The sequence below is a fragment of the Glossina fuscipes genome, unplaced genomic scaffold (assembly GCF_014805625.2).
Source record: "Glossina fuscipes isolate IAEA_lab_2018 unplaced genomic scaffold, Yale_Gfus_2 27, whole genome shotgun sequence".
Classification (NCBI taxonomy): Eukaryota; Metazoa; Arthropoda; class Insecta; order Diptera; family Glossinidae; genus Glossina; species Glossina fuscipes.
The window spans coordinates 3,242,769-3,267,364 of NW_023998422.1; the positions used below are offsets into that span (position 1 = coordinate 3,242,769).

At 35.1% G+C, this 24,596-nt stretch overlaps 3 protein-coding genes across 3 annotated transcripts in view; all 3 read right to left on the reverse strand.

Annotated features, from left to right (window-relative positions):
• Positions 1 to 2,281: 2,281 nt before the first annotated feature.
• Positions 2,282 to 5,237, reverse strand: LOC119636067 (23 kDa integral membrane protein). The gene is made up of 5 exons (XM_038031157.1): positions 5,086 to 5,237; positions 2,928 to 3,101; positions 2,697 to 2,852; positions 2,423 to 2,623; positions 2,282 to 2,353 (listed from the first exon to the last, which is right to left on the reverse strand). Exons 1-5 carry the CDS (start codon positions 5,143 to 5,145, stop codon positions 2,282 to 2,284), a joined length of 663 nt encoding a protein of 220 aa, XP_037887085.1. The 5' UTR covers positions 5,146 to 5,237.
• A 3,773-nt stretch (positions 5,238 to 9,010) lies between these two features.
• On the reverse strand, positions 9,011 to 13,227 carry LOC119635999 (protein late bloomer). The gene is made up of 5 exons (XM_038031066.1): positions 13,168 to 13,227; positions 12,912 to 13,085; positions 12,671 to 12,826; positions 12,398 to 12,592; positions 9,011 to 9,088 (listed from the first exon to the last, which is right to left on the reverse strand). The coding sequence occupies exons 1-5, from the start codon at positions 13,225 to 13,227 to the stop codon at positions 9,011 to 9,013; spliced, it is 663 nt and encodes a 220-aa protein (XP_037886994.1).
• Positions 13,228 to 20,544: 7,317 nt separating this feature from the next.
• LOC119635757 (protein late bloomer) overlaps positions 20,545 to 24,596 on the reverse strand; it is a 4,505-nt gene continuing 453 nt past the window's right edge. Inside the window, exons 2-4 of the mRNA XM_038030756.1 lie at positions 21,392 to 21,550; positions 20,983 to 21,321; positions 20,545 to 20,915 (exon numbers count right to left, since the gene is read on the reverse strand). Of these exons, the coding sequence (XP_037886684.1) occupies positions 20,844 to 20,915; positions 20,983 to 21,321; positions 21,392 to 21,550 (570 nt within the window). The 3' untranslated portion in view covers positions 20,545 to 20,843. The remainder of the gene's footprint in view (positions 20,916 to 20,982; positions 21,322 to 21,391; positions 21,551 to 24,596) is intronic.

Consider the following 24,596-nt stretch of genomic DNA (forward strand, 5'->3'; position numbering starts at 1 on the left):
TTAACAAATAATGATAAAATTATATGAAAGATGGCGCCAAGCTTTAAGATGGTAAAAAACAGTTTAATATGTAAGAGTAAATGATAAGTCAATGAACTCACAATATTAAAAGAATTGAAGGCAAGGAAAACGTATTTAAAATATAAAATAGAAAACGCCATATTTTCTCGCAGTAAGCTCTAAACTAACCCTTGGAAAGCAAATATATGGTTTAGTAAACTGCCTGCAATAATTGAAAACAAATTTAAAAATACTTTTGCGGTTTAGAATACAATGATTACCGAATGCGATGCACAAGCGCTTTTTGATGAAGATTGTATCGATAAAACTTAAGATTTGAATGAACTCTTTCCATTCGTTTTCTACTCATTGAGGCAGCGAGTGATTTCTAAAGTTCTTTTTATGCGAGGCAAATTCATAAGAACTGTTAACAGTACTTTATCATATTTTGTTATGTGCAAGTCTTCGACGCATCTCAGAGGCTTTTATTAAAAATTGTGTTTTATTGAAATTGTGTAAGCGGATTTTCGATTAAGAAAAGTATAATGGATCTTTGGTTGGCGACTAGCTAAAGCTGGATTTGGGGGAGAAGGCGATACTGGCTTTAAGTAGCGAAAAACTTTTGCACATTTGCACAGGTTTACAGGTTTATAAGTAACTCAAAGGTAGCGGCGGACTTCTACATATTGGAGTGCTTTTAAGTACTTACACCGCACTTTAAGTAAATATGCCGGCGTGTAATCGCTAGCGCACTGCTCTGCAAGTGATCATACCTTAGCAGAGCTACTAATATAATGCAGCGTAAGTACCTATATCTACTATGTAGCCTCAGTAATAACACTGTTACAGTTTATGCTTTCTCGCCGGAATTTCGCTCTCTTTTTTTGATTCCTAACACACTTGGGACTGTATTTTAGGCGATTTTTCAGCGTTTCTTTATGCCTGCTATTCCTCAGGCCTGCTTAATGTAAAAACGATTTTCACGAAAAAAGGATTGTTCATCCGCCCCCTTTTTCTTCAAAAGGTCTTAAATTTTAAAAATTATCCTTGTTTGCTCGATACTACGCAGAGCAGCAAAAGGAAGGTTTAATTGCATATTTTATATGGTGACTAAATGGACAGTTTAAATGACAGTTGTGAGAGCTCCAAGCCTTCACAGTTTACTATGACTAGTGTAACACGTGACTGCCTATCCCTTTATTCGGAATCCTTTGGAGGTAACCTAAGATAAAGGAGCAGAATATTCCCTTAGCACCACGTCGTGAAATAAGTTGGTTTACAATTAATTGGCCCGGGTGGTATCGTTCAACGGCGAAATGTAAATTTTCTTAAAAGTCAGTCAGTATTTTCACTGCACACAGGCGCAGAGCGATAAATCGGTTGTACACAAGACATTGGGGAACAGAGAAATATATAATTACACCGCACATTTTGCCATTTGTCCTCGAAAAGATGTACTTTACAAACCCTCAAAATACTTGTACAAACAAACTCTTGTTTGTATTTAATTCTACGCGTTTACTAGAGATTTTTGTTACTAATTAATACACAAGCGTATCAGGTAAAAGTAATTTAAGATGGGGTCCTAACGAACCGTTATCGCTTCAAATTTGCCAGAAATGTGGTCACTTTTCTAAATTCTTATAAACAAAAATGAAATAATTTATAAATGTTCAAGTTGTCACCTATGACGGTTCAATATATGTCTTAGCGTATATAAAAAATTTGTTTTCAAATTTTTAAAGAACAAAATCCTTTGCAACGGAATGCAACGTGGTCAGGCCCACATTGATACCGATCACTTTTCTTTAATTGAATAAAAAAACTAGTGAAACATATACAACAAATAGGAAATTGAGCATAATTAAGCACCCTACACCAGCCCACTTAATATAGTTGTTCATGCAACGACTTTTCTAAATAAGATGTTATATGGGAAGTGATCGAAGAAGAGGTCCGATCTGAACCACTTTTGGTGATCAATAAGAAAGGTGGGTCTATCTCCAGTCCTTCTGTTTGTTGCATACATCCGCAGAAACTTAATATACCCTTGGTGTACAAATACCCTACAAATGGTGTAGGGTAAAATAAAAAATGCTTTTATACGATTTCGCCGAACTATTGTTTAACATAATTTCAATACCGGTTATATATGAATAGAATTAAATGTAAAATTTAGAATATATTTTACAATCTCTAAAGCGTATCGGACTTAATAGTTGATAAATATGTACATGTAACACTACTGCAATAATTTAATACCAAAATGTATCATAAATTTTTAATAACTGTAGCGTAATGTGTCCGCAGTCAAATTGCAAATCAGCGCAACGGTTAATACTATTCCGAAAAACTGTAATAGAAAGAAAAAAAAAACATCATTTAAGCTGATGCACAAAGGTTTGTCAGTAGTCAAACTCACTTCGACGCCAATTAGTGAGACGTGAAACCATTTTTCCGCACGATAGATATCCAAATAAGCTTTTGAAACTGCCAATAGGCAGCCTTCTCCGTACGGATAGAAGGTTTTCTTGTTATTCTTTTCCACCTGATAACAGCTATCGGGAATTTTCAGGCTCAATACTGTGTAATCGCTATAACCCCGTTTTCCACAACAATGATACTATGAATAAAGGAATTTATTTCGCGAATTAGAAGAAAAGAAAAACTTCTACATTTGCATTCTCAATACTTACACTGTACTGCAAAGCATTCATTTTACCCCGTTCTACGAGCTCTTCAATCCACGTATACGTTATCATTACTTCAACAGAGTTACGAATTCTGGATTCATCATAACGCCACAATTTCCAAACGTGACCGATCATTAGCATTAGCAGAACGAAAATGTACTAAAAATTTATTTATTTAAACGAAAAGTAATTAAATTCCGTTTGCCGTTTTTCTTTTTTTTTGTTTTCCTTTACCAGAGATAACAACTTTAGGGAGCCATTAAGTGCACCACCGCAACCAATGAAAGCTGAGACAACGAGTGCCACTCCCATAACGATTTGTACAACTTTTTCCGTGTAATCTAACGATCCATAATTATATTTTTGTAGCTCAAGCGCACTCTCAACCACACCTAAAATTCCGAGGATCTGCAAGTAGTCCACTTATTTAAAATTATTCTCAAGTTTGTTGTTTTCTACTGCGGCCTACTTGGGACCGCAAGTACTTGAGAAGAAATCCGAAATCGTTGTAAACACTTTTTATTAGTCATTGATTCCGATTAGGTACAGCAGTGAAAATAATACAAAAAAATAGTTTCTGCAAGAAAGCTTCAGTGTAGACGTCGGAGGATGACTTTCTTTCGCAGAAAGAAATTGTGTCTGACTGATACATGAAACTAAAATGTTTATAATATCGTCGTAATCGTCTTACAATGCATCATTTGCCGTTAATAACCTTTATCGCTCTATTTTTTTATACTTAGGAGCACTGGCATGTATTCCATGTTATATATATATATGTATATGTAAATTATGCCTCATTTTAAACTAACATTTCTTTTCTTTCGTGAGGGGATTGGTTGAGCTACGTTAAGCTAGAAGAGTGATAGGGACTTCAGCTTAAATAGCTTGCTCTCAGCTAACACAGCTGATGAACAGCACGCAAGGCTGGCATATGGACAACACGTAAGGTAGGTGCACATTGCGAACGGTGGTAATGTTCATGCTCAAGCGTAATGTACTAACTGGCAAAAAAATTGAAAGAATGGCAAAATATTTCTAAGACAAATATTGATCAAATGTAAAGGAAGACAATTAAAATAAGTAACCCATTGAAGTAAGGAAAGATGATATTTGGGCATAAGAAATCTTAGTGTTGCTCAAAATATTATCCAACATCGCCTTCGCCTGTCCGTACGTCCGAAAAAGCAATGTCTAGCTAACCGGTCCCAGCAAGTCCAAATTCCTTTTCCAAACCTTTCCTGCCGAATTCCTTCATACTGAGAATAGACGATATCACGGCTTTTGCTATATTACGCCTATTTTTTGGCACAATTGTTTTAATGACTGGACGTAGTTTCCATTAAGGATGTCTTCATTTGATTGGCACAAACTTTAATTACCACGCCCAACTAACCCCTTCAAATAGGGTCGTTAAGGATACTCCGTCGCGGTTATTTACGCTTTGGATATTCTAGCACATCCAGTAAGGATTTATCTACGCTACCTTTTGAATAAATGAAAAGTAGTCCATCGAAAAATTCTTCTTTTTTGTAACAAAACTACATCTATTCAGAGCCCCAAGAACTGTACTTTGAAATAAAGAAGTCGTCACATTCTTGTCTCGTACCCTACAGTGCTACATACAATCGCTCTTATCGAACAAGACCGAAGTAGTTCGTGCCCCTTTTATAGGCAAACCTCATGAATCCGTCAATATCGCCATCTCACATCTGTATTTCATCCCACGAACTTATTGAGTGCTACGTTAATTAATCTATAGCTTAGAAAAGGGACTAATAGCATTAACGGTTAAGTAACTTGCTACATATTCACGCTTAAAAGATAACAAATGAACACAATGTACCATGAAGTGAAGCATGAACCATTACATGCTTCTAAGCGATGCTTAGCGACTTTTTAGTGTACGCAACGGTAGAACATGTTGGTGTTGTGTTTTGTGAGTTGGGAACGGGTTTTGAACTAAATTTTTTTAAAAACATTCATTCACTTTTTTAGGAAATCTTTATTAATAGAATGAATTGTTTTATTGAAAAAGATTTGATTGATCGAAAAGGGCATGCTAGGGTTATGCTAAAGTGAACTTGAAGACACATATGGTTTAATGAAAGTGCTGCTGATTAAAATATAAAAAAATCATAATAGGTGCTTGTTGGTGGCTAAGTGAAATTCCCTGTACATGAAATATGGTTTCATGCTTGTACGGCTGGAATGTATAAAACTTTTCATTTTTATTTCGAAATCGAAACTCATTCCACATCTGCTTAGTTTCTTCCACAAAAAGAACAGTATTCGGGACTATAAAAGCAATTCATTTACTTGTTTGCAAAGCGTTTATCGATGCTTGAGATTTGATTAATGTGCAAATTCGCGCGAATCACTTGTTACTTACAACACAAAACGTATTAATTACGACTATGGACCACTGTAAATATGATCGAATAGTTGCCATAACGAATTTGATAACTCTTCTTCTTTAAGGATTTGATCTGTTCTGATTAATAATTTTACGTCTTCTTTTTCCACAAGATTAACGGAAAATTCACGCACACCCGAACGACGCATCTAAACGTATGATAACTAAATGAAATAAAGCAATTCACTGAATAACCAAAATAAACGAAAATCTTAGGTTGTAGGAAAAATCATGGCTATTTATTGCTAATTAATAAATGAATTTCTCGAAGGAAAAATCATTCGCAAATCATTCAATTAGATAACTGTTTGCACCGTCGATTGCTTTTGCTTTCTTGTATGTTTCATTTTACCACAAAGAAGGCGAAGGTCACCGTTGATCTTTTATGTTTCATAGATAAAAAATTTTTCTTTACGACGTCACTACTGAGGCATAAAATTTCGAGAACAAGGCGGATAGATCGATAAGTTGATACGCGTTAGAGAGTTTCACTCAAGTGAAGATGAATTTTTAATCTCTGGAAGCAACTGGAATTTTGGAGCGTACGCATTATGACTTTTCCAACAACTTGATAAATTGAAACAACAATTTCTTTGAGCTTTTACAGCCAAAATATATATCAAACTACAGTCGGCAAAAGAGCAGCAGATATTGCTTGCAACGTAATGATTTTTTAAAGAGGTAGCAATCATTTCATCTAAAACCAAGCCAAAGGCTTTTATTATTACTGTTTCATATTATTGTTATTGTCGCTTAAGGAATAAAAAATAATATGAATATAAAAATTATAAAAATGTAATAATAAAATTATAATATATAATATAATAATAAACAATAGTGTAACAATAATAATATTATCCTGTTTCTTTTTTATTTTGCATCACGAATATCTGCAACAATTTCTGAGGAAATTCAACTATTCTTCAAGAGATATAAGAATGATCGCAACAAGTCGATGTACGATAGGGTGCTATCACAAAATCAGGATCATCTGTAGACTCGACTAGCTTCACCTTTGCAATTGATTCTTCATTAATACTCTCTCGTCCTCTCTCGTTCATAGACGAAGTAAATTTACGCCCACAATTTCCATAAGAAGATTTTCCATCGTTTGTGTTCGCTTGAATGAAATGTACTAAAATACTCAAAAGAACGTGGAGGTCAACAGATGCTTTCTCGCACTCAATTCATTCGTTCTTTGTATCCTAGTGTAGTGATGTTTGAGTTAACGAAAGAGAAATTAATGGCTTTTTGTGCATATGAGTCTACAAATATTTCTAATAGCCTTTGTAGCGCCGAAAAGAAGTGTTATGTAATGTAATAAAATTTGAAAAAGAACAAAAAAATGACTGTTTTCATCACACGAATTAATATTCATTCTTCTTTCATCTTTCATTTAATGTATATATATATGTCTTAAAAACTAGGCAGTAGCGGAAAACTTTGATATTCTTACGTTTGCTGAATGTTGATTCTGCACAACTGCGTCGTTTCGAGCCAAGAAAAGCTGCTTAGTTGGTAGTATGGAAAGAGTTTCAAAGGAGGCTTATAAACAAAGTGTTTTGATGCGTGTGAAAAAATGGTTTTGCGAATACGAACAACGAGCTGGAAGAAAAGCAAAAAAGCTCTGAGGAAATCTAAAAAGCTCGCAAGAAAGCCAAAAAAGCTTCCAGGAAAGTCGTTTAAAATGAAGAGTTTCAAAGCTCTTTTGAAAGTATGTCCATATCAAACCTTTGATTCCCTTTAAGCTTTTCAATGCGATGAAAATGTGTTAGGAAAACCCACCAATACTCAATAGGTCTCAAGTGACGCTTTGATATTGTTTTGCTACCAGCACAATTTGGTCTTGGCTCTTATTGGCAATTGGTTATCCAAAATTGTTTCGCATACGATATTTTTCAGTATTCTTGAATGGGATATAAACGACGCCAAACAGCAGCTTCACTTCACCTTAAATATTTTTAATTTTTAAAAAATTCTGGTCGAAGCCAAGCGAACATCGTCGTTAAGTGTAATCCTTCTCAAGTGTTCAAAAATTACCAACACTATCGAATTGAAACTAAGAAAGATGCCCAGTTAACCTTTAGCGGCCACTTTAATACTTTCCCGGCGTATCGCTTGGCAGCAGATGCTCCCTAAAGGCGGCTCTGTTTTGGTTTAGACGTCGCGCGAAATATTCATCCCCCATCTCTGATCAGATAAAATTGCTTTCAGAGTAACGAAACTATTTGTGCCTCAATATCAAATAACAAGAAACTGGTTACAACCACTGTCTGTCTGAATTGTTCATAACTAAATGTCGATATGTAAGCCTTGGCGATTCTAAATTTTGACCGTTTTCTCACAGTCGGCTTATGCTTACATACTAAAAATAGTTTTGAAAAGTCGAATTGGGGTTTGTTCAGAAAAGTCCTTTCATATAGATTCGTGAGGTGTCCTCAAAAATATCTTACGTTTCCTAATTCAAAATGCAACCATATCTTTATCCTAATTACTCAGCGCACATCTGTTACCGTGTTTACAGAGTTCTGTTAACGGAGTTGGTTTTAGTCTTTGCTAATTAAAATCGAGTTTATCTTCCCACCCTAAGCACGCAGTTGGCAAAAGGTGCGATGCTTCAAATGTGTGAAATTCATAGAAGCGACCTTAAACAGCGAAATCGGTTCCTATCCGAGATAAATCCAACATTGCTCCACACCACCAAGGGAAATCATTTAGGGAAGCTAAAGACGTTTTGCGTTGCCAGAAATGACGTAACAAAGGTGATTTTTTTTTCTTTGCATTATAATGGATAAAAGTGTGAAAATACAATGAAATTTTCAGTCCTAGGGGCAAAAAATTCCCATTTTTTTTTCGTCTCCGTCTATATCAAGAGCCAAGCTAATAATCGGCAATTATCGCTAGCGTTTAAGAAAAAGTTTGCGATTATTTGTAAAAACCTATGACGCTAGCATACCACTTGCCGATCACTGGTTGGCGAATCGATTAAGGAAAAAGGTCGGTAGCTTCTTATATCTTATATCATTCATCATAAGTTTCCTTTGATTCATTATCAATTAATTGAGCAGCCCATTAATCTCATGGGAGATATTAAGAAAGGGTCTAAGGTCTGCGTTTTTTGAAGAAATAACTACCACTCGTCCTAACAAAAAATGTTTGTTGCATTAAAAATTAACAAAAAGTTCTAAAAAGCTATGTGAAGTATTTTCATGGTTTTTAGAATAGTTCGCAATTTATTGTATTAAAAATGTGCATTTCGTAGTTTTGTTTTGTTTTATTTTGCCTTTGGATATGGTATTCGACACCGAATGTTATCGTCAAATAAATTATGATTCGACCCTAACGAAAAACGTATACATTGTCAACAGCTGTAAGCTCGCTACTCGACGCGTCGACAGAGGAGCTGATTCATCGTTCACAACCGTAAATCTGAACACAAAAATTAGCGTCGAGCTTATGGACGACGACAACCATAAAGTGACCTCTGCATTAAGATAACGTGAAAAACTTGTAGAAATGAATTCATGTTTTCAATGCACAACATTTTTAGAACACTTTTATATTGCTTTATGGATCTACTTTGATCATCGGTTTTGTTATTTGATTAAAAAAAAAGAATAAGAGAAAAATGCGCGGAGACGTTCGATTTACTTCTTCTTTAAATATCTTTTCAGCCAGTCAATCAAGAAACATCATAAAATATTTATACATTTACTTTGCATATATATATATATATATATATATATTTATATTTTATTTTACATAGAGTTAATATTACAATAATATGTATAAATAAATTTTTATTTGTAACGGTATTGTTTCATGTATACATAAATATATTTTTGAATAGTTATAAAATACTTGGACTGGTGATCGGTTAGATTTTCTAACAGCAGGTGGACTAATTTTCGAAAAGCCGTCTTCGGCGTTCGTTACGCAAGTTTATGCCCAGTAATGAAGCTATTCCCAAGGCTAAAACCTAAAAGATATAATGTAATATTAATTAATATTTTGGATTTACTTTACTTATATTAATTGTTTTAAGTATTATAGCCACAATCCCTGTCGCGTAAGGTTAACAGCGTATTTAGTCGATATTGAAGTCGTTATCAAAAGATGTATGTCTATGGTATGAAGAATGTATCAACACATGCGTGAATAAGTTTCATGTCCACACATTATTCCACTGTCAGGGCTTTAACAGTGACAAGGGATACGCATGATGGAGATAAAAGAGAGATAACAGATAAGCCTCGAATTCAAGAAATCGATTACTTTATGTGGCTAACCATCAGTTCGCCTAGCATTTGCATTTCAAAATATGATCTCAGGTAAAGTGAAATTAAAAAGAAACAAACGTGATGCGTAGTTCCTTAGTCTATTATGTGTTTATATGATTGCAATTAAATAGTCGGTATCAAAAACCTTTACACTCTCGCTTGCTTGATAGGAATTTTAAAAATGAAAATATTTTGCTTAATGCAGGCTACACTCTTACACCTTCCGATTATATGCACATTTGCCTTTATATTGTTGCATTGATCGTATATGCACATCTTCCATTCACACTATCTAGAAATGGATATCAGAGAACCAATAATGTGTACATAGACTACATTCTCTGCTAAGATAACAAATCAGCTCGATTGGCCTAATTGAGATAGAAGGTGATGTTGTTTCAATAATAGGTAAGCATTGCCTTTAGCCGTTAAACCAGACAGGATAATTAATAATATTTATTGCTTGGCTTGAACCCAGCCCTCTAAAATTTGTTCGAACATTCGTTCACTTTTCGTCTTTCGCTCAGCAAGCATTTGCTGTTGCTTTTGCAAGTACATCGACTCGTTGATTTGAAATACACTTGTGCGCTTTGTAGATGTTAAAGAAGCGCCTGCTTTCGAAACGGTTTCATGTGCTCGAGTCATTGGCGCACACGATTCGCAGTACGATTTCTGCAACATTTTAAAAGAATCGTTTTATGAAATTTTTGTTTGAATTACAAAGTCAAAGATGAATACTTTCTCCACGAAATGTGTCTTTTGCAGTAATCGCGAAGTGTTTATGACTACGATGATAATAAAACAAACAACAAAACACGCTGAATAGCTAATTATTGTCAAGTTTTGAATGGGTAACTGAGTATAGTGCTATAGACTTGAAGGAAACTGTGGTAACATCTTCAAGGAGAGTCTTCAAATGTTGTATGCGCTAAGTGTTTCATTGACCTACATAGATGAGGCTTGAAAGTATGTAACGATCGGACGAGTAAAATATCGGCAATTATTGGAATATTTTGAAGAAACGTCAACTTGTACGATTTAACCACAATACTTATTAGAGCTTCTTTATGCTTAAAATCGCTTCTCCTCCAGCGTTCCTAGTGTCTGCTACTGTGGTTGATTAAAAAAGCGAGCGATACAAAGGCGAGTACTGTGTATTAAAAATATATACGGAGTTAATAATTTGTGTCAGCCGATGTTAGAAACTATCCAGAAAAACTTTATTCTCTTAAGATAGGCGAACTTTTTGTTCCCTTGAATTTAATGCAAGGAACTACGAAGTAGAAGCGCGAATGGCACTACCATCATAAATCGAAACGTAGAGATGGGGAAAAGGATATTGAAAAGAAGGAAACAAACGCCAGACGTCTGGAATAACACAGTAAGTATGATAGACGGACTAAATAGCCCAGATGACAGAAAAGTGAACACGGAAATAAGTCATAGAAGAGAGAAGAACTTACGTTTAAGATCGTGTATCTCTCTAGATTGGGTACAGACTATTGTCAATAGGGAAAAGATAGTAAAGATACGATTCTCCAACTGGTGTACCGGGAAGATAAGAGCCCGTGTAGAAAAACGATTCCCACGCACTTTTCCTTTTATCAAAATCAGCCGACATTAGGGAAATCCGTTCTTTCTTCGGGTATCACTCGATCGATCTTATCAACACGAACATTCTTATGAAAAGCCCTTGGCTAGGCATCTTCATTGCCGGCATCATAAGTTTATTTTATAAGCTGTTCCTGAACTTCTACTTTTGACTTGGTGAGACGAATAGCAATAGTAGTTACCTATGTGCTGACTTCTTTCTGTTCCATTTAGATACATTTACATTGATTGACACCCCCATTTCTGCTATTTTAGTATTGACTATTAATAGTTAAATAATTATACGTCCTATTTTCTTTGTCAGCATACATACCCAAGTTGAATGAAGAATGAAGAAAGAAATGTATTTACGAGTACTTGCTTGCTTTTTCCGAAGTCCTCTGCTAAGCTTTTGTATAAAATTATGTTCCAGAGTTAAAATGCATTTGCAAACGATACTAACGTGGGGTGATATCGCCAGAAGGGAGACAATACAAGATCGGCCACTTATAAAACTCAACCTATCCGTGTGCCTCTATCGATTATATCTGTGATTTCTCTCCTCTATCGTGTCCGTCTATCCTTCCTTGATCTTCCTATGATCTTCAAAATTTACTATTTTTTCATAATAGCGCGAATGATTTAAAATAATTGGTTAGGTCAATTGATCCGGAGCAGCAATTTGTTTGCGGGCCACCCGTTTGCCAGAAAATAAGCATGCGATCCTCCGTATCAAGCTTAAATGTTATGTACCCTCGAATAGGACGATTGGAGACCAGCGCTAGTCTTCACTGACCTGAGTACTTATACGCTACCGAAGCGAATAAAGCAAACACGTATTCCGTTCGATTCGTCAACTGGAAGAATACTGCCAGCGGAGACTAAAAATAAACTTTGCTTTTCAGTTGGTAACAGATTGAGCTAGTCACTTGTGGTAAAAGAACGGGTGAGTGGATGTGTGCAACGCTCGGAAGGTTTTGAGGTAGACACATCTTCAATTGTAACGATTTCAGCTTGTCTATCCGTCAGTGCGTTTTGTTTTCTTATGTTCACCTTAAAGGCCCCAGTTTTTGAGATATTTTGATGAAATTTGATACATTCATGTGTTTTGGCTCAAGGACAAACGCTATTAAAAATGGTTCCGATTGGGCCACTTTTTTGACCGCTTCCCACATAACGCTTTATTTTGAAAAGTCTTTATGGAAATAAATCTAGGATGTTTTAGAGTGTTTCATGAACCACCTGAAGCATTGTAGTATTTCTATCCGTTATATGTCTATAGTTGTGTTATATGTATGAATTCAGGTAAAAGCTTTGGTTTACAGGGTTTCTTTAAATTTCTTCCACTGCGCTAGGTATTAACCTAATTACGTCGTTTTAAATATCTTATGGTCAGCACTCCCGTTTTGCTTACTTACTTCAAAAAGGAATAAAGTCCATTTTACGGAGGATCCGATATGTGCGCTTTTAGCAGCATTTTCTTGCACGGCCTCGAGACAACTTTTTGTATAACGTTTTGAATCAATTCTCTCATAGTTTTGATAACAACTTTGCGGTATAAACTTCCCCATCGAAATATAATCTTGCGTTGAATTTTTTCCACAACAATTGTACTATGAAATCATTAAATAACAAAAACACACACTTGTGTGTAAGCAAGAATGTGTATGAATTTGCGTATGTATACAAACATTTTGCTCAAGCTCCGCTATACGCTCCACGTTAACTGGAAAATTTTGCCAGAGCTTAATGAGGTCATCGGTGGCATTTCGTTTATAATCGGTGGTGTGTGCAACCACAAGGATGTAAATTTGAAAAGTCAATAGAAATACGACACACAGCCCATACTATATGCATACGTAGGAATTGAAATAAAGTGAGAATCAATTTTAAATTCGCTTTAATGAAAATTGAACTCCATCGCGGTCTTACACTCCAGATAAGGCCCAACGATTCACGACATGCACCAAAACAACCCAAGAATGATGTAAGTATAAGAAATGAACCGATAAATATTTGTATTATCACAGCGATGTGTTCGAATGTGCCCGGTGTCGAAATATTCAATTCGTAAACCGATAGCGCTATTAGTCCGACACCCAATAACTACAAATAATTAAAATGATTGTGTATTCATATCCCGATGCAATGGCTTTTCTTCCTCTTTTTTTTTTCTCTTTCTACGTACCGACAACACGGTATTAATTATATTTAATACTATATTATAAAAGGTTGTTTGGCAATTCATGGTCGTTAAGAATTTTCCAAAAAAAATTGAAAATAAAAATAAACAGGAATAATAATTATATAAAAGCTTTAGCAAATTTTCTCTCGACCACCATTTGCTTTCGCGGTTAACAGTAAACTAACTTTACTTTCCTTTTTCTCTGCACATTATTGTTTTCATTGGTTATGTTTACATTAGTTTCAAGGTTTCTATGTGTACATAAATACATTTTTATATATATTCACCATTGTCAGCGAATGAATATACGGAGTGCGAGGTTACGCTTGCATTTCAAGGAACAAGCGATTTTGTGTGTGTGCGTGTTTGTATTTTCATAAAAGTTAAAAATTATTACCAAACTGTAGAAAGTCTACAAATGTAGACGTAAGCAACTTACTTTGCTACCCTACCAAACCTAGTCGAAGTCTTCATGTCCGCCTGAGTGGCCGAGTAGGCCAGGGATCTCGACTAACAATTGAATGGTTGTGGTTTCAAATCAATCAGTATGGCCTTAGATGCTAATACTGTAAGATTTCAGTTTGAGAATAACTTTCTCTGGGTAAATTAATTACAATTAAACAGCGCAATTGACTAACACAATGCTCATTTTTTATTATAGAACACTAAAATTATCTCTTGTTTCTGCATAAAGTCGTATTCATGGATGCCCATACCACTGATGGTATCCACTTGCATGCATATAGAGTTAAGATGAACAAGCCGTTTATTATATCGCTTGATTCGGAATCATTATCTGAATTGAACTAATCCTGTCCGTCCGTCTGTCCGTCGGACCATCTGATGTCTGTCCATGTAAATTTGCATTCACGCTATAGGTCGCAATTTTTGAGATATTATGATGAAATTTGGTACAATGACGCGTTTTCGCCTAAGGACGAAGGTTTTTGAAAATGGTTGAAATCGCTCTACTTTTCCATATTCCGAAAAATCGTTATATGGAAAAAAAAAAAAAAAATTCTCCGCAAAAGTGGCTAAGTAGAACTATTTCGGCATTCTAAATTGGTATGGAAACTTTGGACCGGCTGGGGCAATTTTTGAACTCCCTCTCATATAACGAAAACTGAAGTTCATACGTCAAAAAGATAAAACTTTCAATGCTTCACGATTAGAATTGTATCATAATAGTAATTTAAGATAAAAAATCAACTGCGCCAAATTTGGCCTATTTTTCGGGTCCTACGATTTTGGATTTCGTGAAAATTTATCCTTTGTAGAACAGAAAAGTTTAAGTTTTAATAAGTGGTGATGGAAATTGTCTCATAATATTATAGCGATGTCGTACAAACATGAACTCTGCAAAATTTGGACAATCTCCCGCCAGATGTCGCGCGTGTTTGTTCCCTTAACTTCCAACTATTAAACCCAGAATGTTCACGATTTTTACTTAATGAAGCCTCTGCTGCTAACTACTATTTTAAAAAATAGGTTTACTCTACTGTATCTTTTAGGTTTTAGGCAATGGCTTTCGTGACTCTCCAAATAGAATTCATAAGCATTCGACATAGCTTATGATATAGTGTGGGCCATTACAACTAACACTTGTTACTTGTAATCTCTGTTATTTGGTGGTCTTGAGATTAGGACTTATGCATACTTGTAGAAGCAGTGATAATATAATGCAGTTGTCGCCGAACGTTTCATTGCATTTTTTACTGGTATTTGCAACTTATTTAGCCCCAAACTCTCCGTGATGGCAGTCTGGACAAAAGTTACTTCTATTCGTCTTCATTATTTTTCAAAATTGAAAACATGCCAAGAAGATATGATTCGAACCGTCGGTTACCAAACACCATAGACAAGCCTTAAAACGCTCCTTTTCACGGATCAACTGCATGAAGTGGAAGTCCGTGTTTATAGAATATTGCGGTAAATACCTAGCTAAGTATGCGTTAAGTCTGTCCATGTTGAGCACACTTGCTTCTTGTTCTTTAAACTGATAATCTTCTTATATATTTCGAACTGTAACTTACTCTATTGTGCGTGCCGCTGAAGCTGATCTCTATCGTATACATACGACATACATTTGTTTGAACAGGCGCAATTTAGTGATGCATATTAAAAAGTTACACCCAACCTGAATAAAACTTGTTGTTTATTCTCCTTTATCTTCTACAGGTTTTTAAATATGACATAAGTGACATAACATAAGTAATAAAATGGGAAATTTATTGATATCTGACTTTTGCAACAAAATAATGAATGAGAAATGCACCTCTCCGTCTTCCGACATCGATTCGGCTTCAAGTAGAAGATGACATAACCCTGTCGTGCTATGAGCAAATTATTAAAATTTACCTTGTAGGAGAGACAGGCCGATTCTTCGGAAGTCTTTTTGATAGAAGATCACAGAAAAATTTGTCTTCCATTTATCTCTTTTAGGAATCTTCTTCTTCTTAGAAGAAGATATCAAATTAAGCAGAGAAAATTGATGTCAAATTTGTTTCTGAGAATTTCTAATAGAATGGACGTTTGCAAGAATCCTTTCCTTTTTTTTTCTGCGAAATCCTTGTATTCATCAAACTGACTGACATTTCTGAGAACGTAATCTGGTTCTTTCCAGATTGTGGTTTTATTTTTTCATGGTCGTGGGCTATTTTTCAGCATATGTAATGCTGGATATGCTCCTTGCTTCGATCGTGTCGTAAATGCTCTTTTGAAAAATATTTCAGAATAATTTTCCATTCCTTTCAATGATGGCTGCTTTGAAAGAAAATTTTTGCTCTACTTTTCTTACTTTGCAAAGTCATGCAAACACTTTCGCTATTTTGCGTGTTGCATGTAATCAAGTCATGGCATAGCTTAAGCTTTCATTGTTTAAATAAATTCTTGTGTGTGTTTATATATAGAACCATTAGATATATAGAGATATGTAATATATACAGCCGAGGATGTATAAATAGTAACGTAATAATATAAAAGGCTCAAGAGCATTTTTTTTGTTTTCTTTCAAAGTTTCGTTTAAATTATGTCAAAAGAAGCAAAAACTTTATAGCCCGACCGACCTTAAATTTTAAAATATATTTCTAGAGGAAGAATTCAGAAACATGAACCGATATAGCTGTAACTTAATGCGATTATATTTTTTGTGGACGAACTTATCAATGCTCTTCCACTTGTGATAAAAAAAATGGACCTGTTTGATATGCAAAAGGCTCACTTTTCAAGAACCCTTACCTTTGAGGGCCGCTGCGTAGACGAATAGATACGAGTCGCGACCAAGTCGGTCTTTGCGCAGCCTAATCTAATCACTGTAGACCGTACGGTGGCTCACTTGGTGAAGGCATAACTTACCGATTAGGCTTACCCGGTCCAAGTTTTCCACATCAATTTAGTAGTTTGTCAAAATGTTGCAGACATAGGACTGGTAGACAGGTAGACGACCAGACAAGTTTAAGTCGATTTAGAAAATGATTTCGAGCGGAGCGATATGAGAAATAGTAAATCTAACATAAATCCTTCTGCTTACTGCGCACAGTTCCGCTCAAACTTATTGTATCTTGTACCACTAATGATACAATAAATAATTTTATACATTTTTTGTTTAAATATTTGCGAGGACTGCTTTCGGTTCCTGGATTTTTAAAATTAAATTTTATGTATGCTTTTGGCCCCTTTTTTTAAATCTGCGTTCATCCTTGCGACAAAGTCTATTTACATATCCATGGCCGTATATGCATAGTGTGTATTGCATTGTCAAAATTAGGAGAATCTTCTCTTCTCGTACATGTGCTTGTAAACATGTTTACATATATGCAATGTTTATTATATTACGTATTTTATGTAAATGCATTCCATTGTTTCTGTAGTTAACATTTTATCGTTATAACGTAATAATTGTGACCTAATTTTAAGGTCGAAGGCATACACTTTCACAAGATATTAAGTTTGATATTTAACTTGTAATACATCCATCAATTTGTATATGACAGTTGAGCTTAATTAAATTTTTCTAATAGCTTAGCTCTTAAGCCCTTTCGCATGATGCTTATGCGTCATATATTCAACTCAAAGTTGGTTGATTTAATAAATTTGAAGGGCAGAAAAACTATATTGTGAATGTCATCATTCATCGTCTCTTTTAAATTGATTTTGTTAAATAATTTGCTAAAGTTTGTGAATAAATTTTTGTTCAACAGCCCAATTACGGGACAAACTCTGACAGCGTAATATATTAAATGACACACATTTCCATAGCCCTTATTGTTATTATGGTGTAGACAATCGGTTTCACAACCTAAAAGATCTGTTATACTCACCCATGCTCGTAATCCTCTAAGTTTAAGATTCCTACGAATCCCGCCACTTCCTTGGCTTAAGAGCAGTATACTGCGTCTGGCGTTATGAAGTATTTGCGAAGCATTTGGTGTCTGATTCTGCAGATAGCCTCCTAGTCACACATAATAGAATGTGATGGAAAGTTTAGTGTGTCCCGTGGTATAATCTGCATGCATCGAAGATACTAATGCTTTTCAGGTAGTGCCCGAGGAAATTATGATCCGTGTGGAAGCTTGCGAGCAATCGTACGTCGTTCCTTTTTAGTTCCAGTATTTTATTTGTTATGTAGGAAGATTTAATAAACGTTTTCGCTTGCCGTTGTCCAGCAGTTTCCTTCCAATGGCTATCCGACTTTCTATCCGCTCTTTGTATCTATCAATGTGGTTATATTTGACATATTGTGTGCAAAATGAATTCGCACTTTTTAAGTAGCCTGCATGTAAGCCCCACATTTCTTAACGGAATCAGAAAAGAAAGTTCTCTTCTCGACGAAAGATTCGTACGAATTTGAATAAAGAAAGATCGCTATTTGTCACTGTCTGATGTGCAGTGGACATGCTATATATAATATATATTAAGATTCTATTAAATATTGTGAAGATTGAGAGAGGGTTTATTTTCTGCTCAAGTTGGATATCTACATGCATTATATATGTATAAATAAATACATGTATATAAAAATCGTACTCGTTCATGCATGTATGTAAATATGAAACCGGAATCTTTGTATAGAACTTATATGGTGTACGTCCGTTTTATGTATGTATATATATATATAGATATATGCTTACATATATATATGTATACTTACATATAAGTACACACATACCAAGCTTTGCGAGTTAAAACGCATTTATTTTTATTCAATCTTATATTTAACTTATTCAATTATAAGTGAAACGGTGTAAAACACATAAAATACAATTTTGTAAATATTTTTATATAAATATGGTAACAGAATATAATAATAATGGTACGCTGCATATTATTTTTCAACGGCTTTTGGATATGAAAAAGTTTGGAACGATTTAACTGTACAGAATACATGGAACCTTTAGTAACGAAATATTTGGAAGAAAATGCAAAGCAAAAAATTGTACGGTACGTTGTTATTTTGTAAGCAAAGCTCGAATTTCGGGAAAATGGTAGAAGCCATTTTATTTAAAGTACTGTTTATCACTAGCTGCATATTTTATTCTTCGCAGAATATTATTATACCGGAAGAGCAACTGACTTGTCAAGGAAATACCAATTAAATGCAGCGAGAGGTCTAATGCAGTGTCGTTGACGTCTTTTGAAGCGCTTTTTCAATCTGGGACCGAGTCTTTTAAGGGCCATATTGCCGCAGCTTCTTTATCAAATTCGACGCCGATGTACAAGTTTCTGCTGATAGCGTCGCCCCTCGTAGATTTCATAGGTTTGAAGTAGTTCAAAACCGACTGCATTCAGCTAATTTTCAAGAGATGAGTATGGCGATGCCCCCCTTTCCCTATACTTCACCTTCTTTGCACATCCAATATTGTCTTGCGTTCAATTTTCATCGACCGGTGCAATTCAGCAGGACTTCCATTGTAATTAAGTGATGAAAGCGCTTTCTTCGTTTGGCGTATCGCTTTTGACATAAAGCCCGACTTGCTAGAAGCTTTTAAAACTTATGGTTTATACAAATTGTTCTGTATTTTGGCGTTCCAATGTAATTAAAGCTTAATTAGATAGATCCAATCGGCTTAGGCAAGCGAAAAGTTGGTCTCTCTACATCTTCGTTTTATACCAATTGGAGCAACAGGTATGTTTAGTGCCCTGCTAATGGAGGGGTTAATGAAAGCCATTACTAAATTCCACCATAGGAACTGTCTCCACCTGGCACTCGCAGTTCGAATCAAAAATGCATTTTGGCTAATCGGCCTTGCTCCTATATAGAGACGCTTGCATTCCGATTGTCCGTACGTCCACGAATGTCGTTCAGTTTTCCTTTCTTTTCAGAAACCGTGCTACTTCTTCGGTTGTCTTGCCTATCCAAATCCTGAACCTCCATAGTAGCAGACGATTTTCGAAACATCTGATGAAGGTATTCCGCCGCTGAGAACTGCGTTGTATGTAAGTGGAATAAGTAATAATTTTGCCTGAAGATTGGGACGAAAAAGTCAGTGTTCGAGAGATACTCCTCTCAGACAAAATAATGCAGTCTCTTCGAAAACCCCTAACGAGTTATTATACATCTGAAAAAAATATAGTTTTTTCTTTAGCCGTCGATGAATTGCTTTACAATTCGACCTGGAGAGATTATGAAAAAGAAGTTTTATTTTTTCTAGATAAGATAGCGAGATTATGATGAAACACTGCTACACAGTTATTTATATGACAACTTTACTAAATAACGCATTAAATGGAAAGTCACCGAGAAAGCAGTTCGATCCGAATTATTTGGAATAGCGTTCTTTTTTGGATAAAAACACGTCGCGTACATATCACATTGCGTCAGAATATCTCAAAAATTTCGGCTTGTACGTTGAACGTAAGAAAACAACGTGGACAGACGGACAGACAAGAGATAGAGAGAGAGTAAGATGATTCTGAATACTAAAAGAAGGATCTATTTCCAATTCTTCTCGGTGTTGCATTACATTCGCACAAACTTAATAAACCCTTGCACCACAAGTGGCGTAGGGCATAAGAACATTTCAATTAATAGAATTGATTCTAAGTAATCTTTGAGCTCGATTGATCATCATCGTCGCAGCATGTGTGATGTGTTCACCTGAATGAGTTGAATTTCATATTTCCTTTTAAAAGTGTATAAATGAACTTCACCGCGGTTTTAATCAATAAATCGTCGTGAGCGTTAATGCCGGAATTGCAATATCAATGCAAACCGCGTAGTGAAAATGTAAACTTGACAAACTTGACAAACGAAAAAAAATGCAATTTATTTCGAGGTCATTATCTATAGATAGAATAATTAAATCATTCGAATGCGGGTGAAGGATGGAATGCGTTCTTTTTTTTTTTTTTTTTTTGTCTTTTACTTTATGATTTTTTTATTTTATATTTTAAATATAATTCTTATCTCTTACTCAAGTAAGGAAACTAAATAATGCATAAGAGTAATAATGGTGTGAGAGTATGAATGTAAACGTAATGCACGTATTTCGTATTAATTCCGTACATGAATATGACAGATGTTAAATTCATTTTTAAACTTATTCGAGTAAAAGTCATCTCATAATTGCACTTTTCTAAGGTGGTTAGTTAAACGATAATTTTACAAATTTATCATATTTAGTCCATAGTTGCATAGTTGCATAGTTTTGTTTTTGATTGCATTACAAAATTTTCATGCTTTAAAAGCGCATACGTCTCTGAGTATTGCGAAAATTTATCACCAAAAATACGGCCAACAAGAAGGCAATTAGCTGAAAATTAAAGAAAAAAAATTATATTTAGCTTTCACTTTTGAATATTTTTTCAACAAAAAAATACCTCGAATGCTATTAAAATCCAGGATACGATTGAACAATGCCACCATTCGTCTTCATAATATGTCTGCAGTTTACTGCTGCAACCTTCAGTGAAAAGATTACTGACTTTTGTATAATCCTGATCCACATAACAACTAATTGGTATCGGTTTGCTAAGAACAACGTAATCGTTGGCACTAGTTTTTCCACAGCATTCGTGTTCGCTTTGAATTTCATCCATACTATTCGATTCCCAGGCTTCGTTTACTATACTATAGCCATTACGCATCCCGCCTTCACTTATATCGTTGCTGGTGAAGACAATTTGAACGATGGCCAAAATCAATAAGAACACAGCACACTGCCGAATAGAGAGAGAGAAAATGTTATTCGAATATTGAAGAATAATTGAGAATTACAAGACACCTTACCGTCGCCATTAGGCACATCGATTCCCGTACGGCTGCAAAACAGCCCAGAAACGCGAAGAACACTATTAGGGAACACGCAATGTAGACAATGATTGCCAACTGCTCTTGGATGTAATCTGGATTGAATGATATCCAAATTATTGCACAAATTGCAAATATCTGAGAAAGAACAAGAAACGATTGATGGATTCAGCAAAAGTACGATGGAATGTTATTGAAAATTAAACTGAAGCTCTTTTTAAAATCTCTTGAACTTGAATCACATTTTATCATATCCACCATAAGCTGATTTACGGTATTTGATGGCAGGACACAGGGAAGATCCAGTCGCTCGTCTGTCGTTTTATACTTATCGTAAAACTCGAAAGCTTGCTCTCAATTCAGTCGAAATTTTAAATACCTATCATTCGCTTGTTTATAGTCCTTATTTACAAAATGAACCTAAGATTTCTGCATTCGCTTATCGCACACTGCCTAAGATAAATCCACCTTTTATTACGCCTATAGAATCAGAATCATTGTCTAAGCTTGCTTGTCCGTCCGTGTTCTTGTGTTCAGCTTAGCTACAGGTCGCAATTTTTGCGATATTTTGATGAAATTTGATACACTGACTTGCTTTGACCCAAGGGCGGCCAGAAATCCGAAGAAAAAAAGTTCTTCAGCAATCAATCCTTGATATATTCTTGTTCGAATACCTGAATAATATGTTGCTGGACAACTTACCAAAAAAGTGCGAGGTGTAAACATCGAATCACATAACGTTTACTCAATGCTATTGCCTGCGATTACATTTGTGAAAGTGTACTTAAATCTATTTATTCTTAAACCATGTGGAGATACTGCCTGAGGAAGGCAGAGCCAAATTTAACTGAAATATTTTTCATAGATGCCTCCTACGGTATTTATCATATCTATGGAATGACTAAGAATTATGACAGGGTTTGAGTACTATTCGCAACAAAATTATTGGCGTAGAGTGCTACGTAACGCTACATCCTTCAATCTAAAAGTTTTACTTATATTTAGTTTTTGGAAATTTTGAATAGGTGGAGATTTTTTTGTCAGGAGACGCTTGGTTCACAGAATAAAGCTGCCGAGTCGCGACGATTGATAAATCATATAACCATAATGCAAAATAGATGAGCCAATAACACTAATGGTAAAGTTTAATATCCATGGCGGCCCTATTTAGGAATAGAGCGAGGGATTAATTCGATCTAGTGCATAATTTGTTGAAATTTTAAGAAGGGTATGCTTCCAACACATCTCAAAATACTAAACGCCATGTTAACGAAATTTTTAAGCTTCATCACATCCGGTTGCACATAGTGAAATTCATTCAAGACGTTTTTGTAGAACCAAACCGAAATGTGATGTTCTCTCCGTTATATTCACTAAATTTTAATTCGCCGGATTAAGATAAGCTTTAAGCAATGCTTTATTGTTTGTTCGCAAGCTGGGCTCACAATATGGTCACGACACGCAGAAAAAATGTCGTCCGCGTGGAGCTAGCTGTCTTTTTCTGCCCAGGAATCGTATTCTTCCGTCATGCGATCTTTTATAATAAACTTTCAATTTAAATAAAAAAAATTGTTGAGGTTCTAATATTTCCCCGAATTTTGATGGGAGTATGCTACACCACTTACTACACTTGACCCGATTTTATCTTCAATGCTTTCGTTTTACATTCGATTATTTCGTTTCTAGAGAACATTTATCATATATCAGATTTGTCGAAAGTTTGCATCACGTAGACATGTGCCTCGAAATCACAGAAAAAGAGCACATGCACTGCTAACTTCCTATTGCGACATATAAGAAGCACGTAAATTATACATTCACTGTCTTTATTCAAAAAAAAAAAAAAAACAACCTTAATTAGAACAGGTGGCAGCGGCCGATTTCTCCCATTTTTAAATATGTACCTCATGCAAGTAATAATATAAAAATTATAACCATTGTAGCATTAGCTGTAGTGTATGAGTGATGAGCAAAACCCCAAATTAATTCATGCTTTTGAAAACGGAGGTTTTCTTAGTTTACCTTGTACTGTAGATGTGTCCTTTGATCGATTCGCCTCATTTTCAATAACTGTCTGCTAGCAAGAACTTTTAATGGTTGAGGTAGATGTCGTAATTTTTGCTGCCTACAGAATGTTTATTACAGACGGACAGACTGACGGGCAAACATGACATCATATCTCACGAGCTTCAAATGGTTTTACCAAATATAAAGTCGAAATATTAATTTTCACAAGGAAAAGAATATTGAATTACACATAACTAGACAGATGGACGTGCCCACATCTATTCAAAATTTAGTATTGATCAAGGGCTTGTGTCGTATAGGATCCTAGAAACTTAATTCCAAGTGCGTTTTAAAAACATTTCGGGGATGAGCACAAACAAGACCCTGACGCCAGGGTTAGCTTAAGCGATAGGCGATTTTATTCCGCTAAAGAGTGAACCAAACAGCCGTGAAATGGCCTAAAACTGATATTTTACCTAAGTTACACTTTATTGTTGCCATGAAGTAAAGAAGTTATGAGCTTTCATTCTTCGTACTCTTGTATCCACAGGCAAGAACAGAATTTAAATGGTTAAACGGTTGGATAGACCGATCGGTAGTTAAAGAATTCTTGCATAGTTTCGCATTGAATAATAATACATTTGTAGTGCGATGTCTCTAAAGCCAGTGTGCATAGCATTTACGCCAAGCAAGACAATTTTAAGGTACCACGCCGTGTTTGACACAAAAATACACTTTGTTTATTTACTTGAATGGAATGAACTTTACAATGACATGAAATATTGTCTTCAGTTATAAGCTTTAACGTGTATTGCATATCTTGGGGGACGTATTTTTTTGTTTTCTTTTCTTCGAGTCCTTTTTCTTGACACAAACATACACATTTAAAAAGAAACGAAAAGGTTAACAGATATGAGATCATAGCTGACATAATAATATCGATGAAAACATAAAATAATGTGCAATGAAATATCATTTCAATGGACAAATAATGTAATAAAAGCAAAATGACGTAGACTCATACTAAGTTTGAAATGAATTAATTAAAAAAAAAATAAACAAATACTATACACGCTAAATATATACGTATATAATTTAATTTAAAAGAGCAATGATTCACACAAAACATTTGTGTGGAAGTGTGTGTTGGGATTCTGGGAGACAACTAAATAAATAA